We start from the raw sequence: 3,548 nt of genomic DNA, 5'->3' as shown, positions 1-3,548 counted from the left end.
CTCGGGGCGGTGGCAAGTCTCCTTTGGCGAGGCCTTGCCAGAGTTGCTGATTTTGGTGCAACCCCGGCCAACGGGGTTGGAGCAGCATTGGTGCCCTTGCCCCCACATTCCTTCTGTGTGTCACAGCCCCATGTTTGGGAGGGCCACCAGCCGGGACTTCTCCCAAGGAGCCCGTGCCAGCTTCTGTGGAGGCCTCGTACCCTTTCCGCTGCGGCTGCGTCGGCAACTGAGGGGGCTCCTTCTGCTGCCGTGGGCAGGCACAGCTGGGGAGGGTTTGCTTAGTTTTTGAGCTGTGCCTAAAGTTCGTGTCCAGCTCTCTTAGATACTTTGGAGAACGGACTCCTTCTGACCTGGGGCAGGTGGCTGGGCTGGGGGAGGCCCCAGGGCATGTGGCAGTGTGTCACTGCACGGTGGGCATCGCCGATGGCATGGAACAGGCCAGGCTGTCACAGGGCCTTTGTGACACGTGTTGACATAGTACTGGTGGTGACGTGGCCATGCCTCAGTGCTCCTCGGAGCATGCGACGGGACAGACGGGATAGAGCGGTGCTGTGTGGAGCCCCCACGCAGTCAACTCCTTCCTTTCTGACCCGGAGCGTTTTGGAGGTGTTTCTGTGGTGCAGGTGTTCTCAAGGCCAGACCGCGGGACTTGGTGACGCGGAGCTTAGGCGAGGTGTCCCCAATCCCTGTGGCAAGTGCCCTTGAGGCCGCGCTGCACAACTTGATAACCCATAGTGTTTCCTAGGCTTTTCTCTCTTTTAGTTGCCCTCGAGGCCAGACCGCAGGATTGGTGATCCGGAAAATTTCCGGGGAGTCTCCAATCCCTGCGGAAGGTGGCCTCGAGGGCAGCCTGCAGGACTTGGTGACCCGGAGATCTTCCGAGGTGTCTCTCTCTTGCAGGTACCCTCAAGACCAGACTGTGGGATGGTAGGAAGACGCCTGAGCCTGCTCAGAAGAAGGAAGAAGGAAGGCCCTGGGACTACCCCAGCACAACACCCTGAGGAGGTGGAGCAGTTCCAGCCCCTGCAGGAGGGTGAGTGGCAGAGCTGGGCCACAGGGCTGGTGGCTGCAGCCAGATGGGCCTCTTCCCATCCCATCCCCTATGGACATGGCCAGGGAAAGGGAGGGGGGAAGAGGGCCTGGGGCTGACCCCCTGGCAGCTCCATGCACTGGACAGGCCAGGGCTGGCCCTGCCTGTGGAGCGCAGGGCTGGGCTGTGTTCTCCTGCCTGTCCCACAGCCCCTCATCTTTGACCATGCTCGCTCTTTGCCAGATCCAGACCAGAACCGGATACAAGAGCAGGACCGTGCCCGTGGCCACTTCCGCAGGGCCGTACAGGTGCCAGCAGCCATCCCCCCCTGGGCTGAGCCTGCTGTCAGCCTGGCACCACTATTGGAGCTCTCCATGGCACATCCCTCTTTTCCCTGCCCTTCGTTCTCCTGCAGACCTTTCTGAAATTCTTGAGCGTTCGGCGTAGAAGGTGCAGGATCACACCAATTGAGGTCATGGCGCAGCCTGACCCCACGCCGACTGAGCTCAAGGCGGGCCCTGATGATGGCACAGCAAACTGTGACACCGCAGTGACCGATCACGTGACAAACTCCAACATGGCACTGCCTGAGCTCACCATGGAGACTGATGATGCAACGACTGAGGGCATCGCAGATGCTGACAGCACACCTGTTCAGCGCCTGTCAGATGCTCCCATTCTGGATATTCTTGACGAGGGAGTTATCTCTGTGGAAGTAAGCAGCCTGTGGCTAGGGACTGTCTGGCCCCTCAGGCTGGGTCTGCTGGGCCCCCTCAGCCTTTGAGGCTCGCACAGTGTGGTAGGAAGGGAAGGACTTCTCGGGGGAAGCTGGGGAATTGCTCCCTCTGGCAGCTCTAACTGCCCCATGTCCTCTCCAGGCCAGACTGTGGGACTTGATGACCCAGAGCATTCCAAACAGTCTTCTATTGCAGACGCCTTCAAGGCACTTCTGCAGGATTTGGTGACCAGAGATTTCCATGCCATGTCTCCTGCAGGAAACCATGAAGGCAGACAGAGACATGGAGCGGAGACGCTCCAGAGTGATCAAGCTGGTCTGGGTGAAGAAAGCGGAGGAGGAAAGCCCTGGGGCTGCCCCAGCACAACACCCTGAGGAGGTGGAGCAGTTCCAGCCCCTGCAGGAGGGTGAGTGGCAGAGCTGGGCCACAGGGTTGGTGGCTGCAGCCAGATGGGCCTCTTCCCATCCCATCCCCAATGGACATGGCCAGGGAAAGGGGGGGGAAGAGGGCCTGGGGCTGATCCTCCCGCAGCTCCATGCACTGGGCATGCTGGGGCCATCCCTGCCTGTGGAGCGCAGGGCTGGGCTGTGTTCTCTGGCCTGTCTCGCAGCCCCTCAGCTCTGACCACGCTCGCTCTTTGCCAGATCCAGGCCAGAACCGGACACAAGAGCAGGACTGTGCCCGTGGCCACTTCCACAGAGCTGATCAGGTACCTGTAGCCATCGCCACCTGGGCTGGGCCTGCTGTCACTGCTCAGTCTGGCACCACTGTCAGAGCTCTCCATGGCACATCCCTCTCTTCCCTGCCCTTTGTTCTCGTGCAGAGAGTGCGGAAATCCATGGGCATTCAGCGTAGAAAGACCAGGACATCACCAACCAAGGTCATGGCACAACCTGACCCCACGCCGACTGAGCTCAAGGCAGACCCTGATGTCGGCACCGCGTCAATTGATGGCAGAGCAAACTGTGACACCGCGGTGACCGATCACGTGACAAACTCCAACACGGCACTGCCTGAGCTCACCATGGAGGCTGATGGTGCAGGGACCGAGGGCATCGCAGATGCTGACAGCATACCCGTTGAGTACCTGCCAGATGCTCCCAGCCTGGACGCTCTTGGGGAGAGAGTTGTCTCTGCTCAAGTAAGCAGCCTGTGGGTAGGGACTGTGTGGGCCCTCAAGCTGGGTCTGCTGGGCCCTCTCAGCCTTCGAGGCCACAACAGTATGGTGGGAAGGGAAGGACTCCTTGGGGGAAAGTGGACAAGTTGCTCCTTCTGGCAGCTCTCCAACTGCCCCATGTCCCCTACAAGGCCAAACTGTGGAACTTGATGACTCAGAGCATTCCCAAGGTTCCTCTATTGCAAGTACCTTCAAGGCACTTGTGCAGAACTTGGTGAGCCAGGCTTCTTCATGCCATGTCTCCTGCAGGTAGCCATGGACCCAGACAGAGACATGGAGCGGAGACCCCCCAGGGTGCCCAAGTTGGCCTGGGTGAAAAAAGGGGAGGAGGAAAGCTCTGGGGCTGCCCCAGCACTGCAGCCTAAAAAGGTGGAGCAGTTCCAGCCCCTGCAGGAGGGTGAGTGGCAGAGCTGGGCCACAGGGCTGGTGGCTGCAGCCCGATGGGCCTCTTCCTATCCCATCCCACCCTGTGGACATCTCCAAGGAAAGGAGGGGGGAAGAGGGCCAGGTGCTGATCCCCCTGCAGCTCCATGCACTGAGCATGCTGGGGCCATCCCTGCCTGTGGAGTGCAGGGCTGGGCTGTGTTCTCCTGCCTGTCCCGCA

General features: G+C 60.4%; 1 protein-coding gene across 4 annotated transcripts in view; it reads left to right on the top strand.

Moving 5' to 3' along the window:
* Window positions 1-495: 495 nt before the first annotated feature.
* LOC108501788 (maestro heat-like repeat-containing protein family member 6) overlaps window positions 496-3,548 on the top strand; it is a 10,138-nt gene continuing 7,085 nt past the window's right edge. The window contains exons 1-7 of one of the 4 annotated variants that reach the window (XM_017824022.1): window positions 505-606; window positions 746-1,033; window positions 1,274-1,338; window positions 1,446-1,745; window positions 2,026-2,173; window positions 2,412-2,476; window positions 2,591-2,908. In XM_017824022.1, coding sequence (XP_017679511.1) covers window positions 925-1,033; window positions 1,274-1,338; window positions 1,446-1,745; window positions 2,026-2,173; window positions 2,412-2,476; window positions 2,591-2,908 — 1,005 coding nt within the window. In that variant the 5' untranslated portion in view covers window positions 505-606; window positions 746-924. Of the gene's footprint in view, window positions 1,034-1,273; window positions 1,339-1,445; window positions 1,746-2,025; window positions 2,174-2,411; window positions 2,477-2,590; window positions 2,909-3,548 lie in introns of all 4 variants that reach the window. The other 3 variants (XM_017824023.1, XM_017824024.1, XM_017824025.1) reach the window with 3 other exon arrangements.

This window comes from Lepidothrix coronata, unplaced genomic scaffold (genome assembly GCF_001604755.1).
Source record: "Lepidothrix coronata isolate B3197 unplaced genomic scaffold, Lepidothrix_coronata-1.0 Scaffold107, whole genome shotgun sequence".
NCBI classification, from domain to species: domain Eukaryota; kingdom Metazoa; phylum Chordata; class Aves; order Passeriformes; family Pipridae; genus Lepidothrix; species Lepidothrix coronata.
Note: the sequence above shows the minus strand (reverse complement) of the source record. Positions and strands in the feature narration are given on the sequence as shown.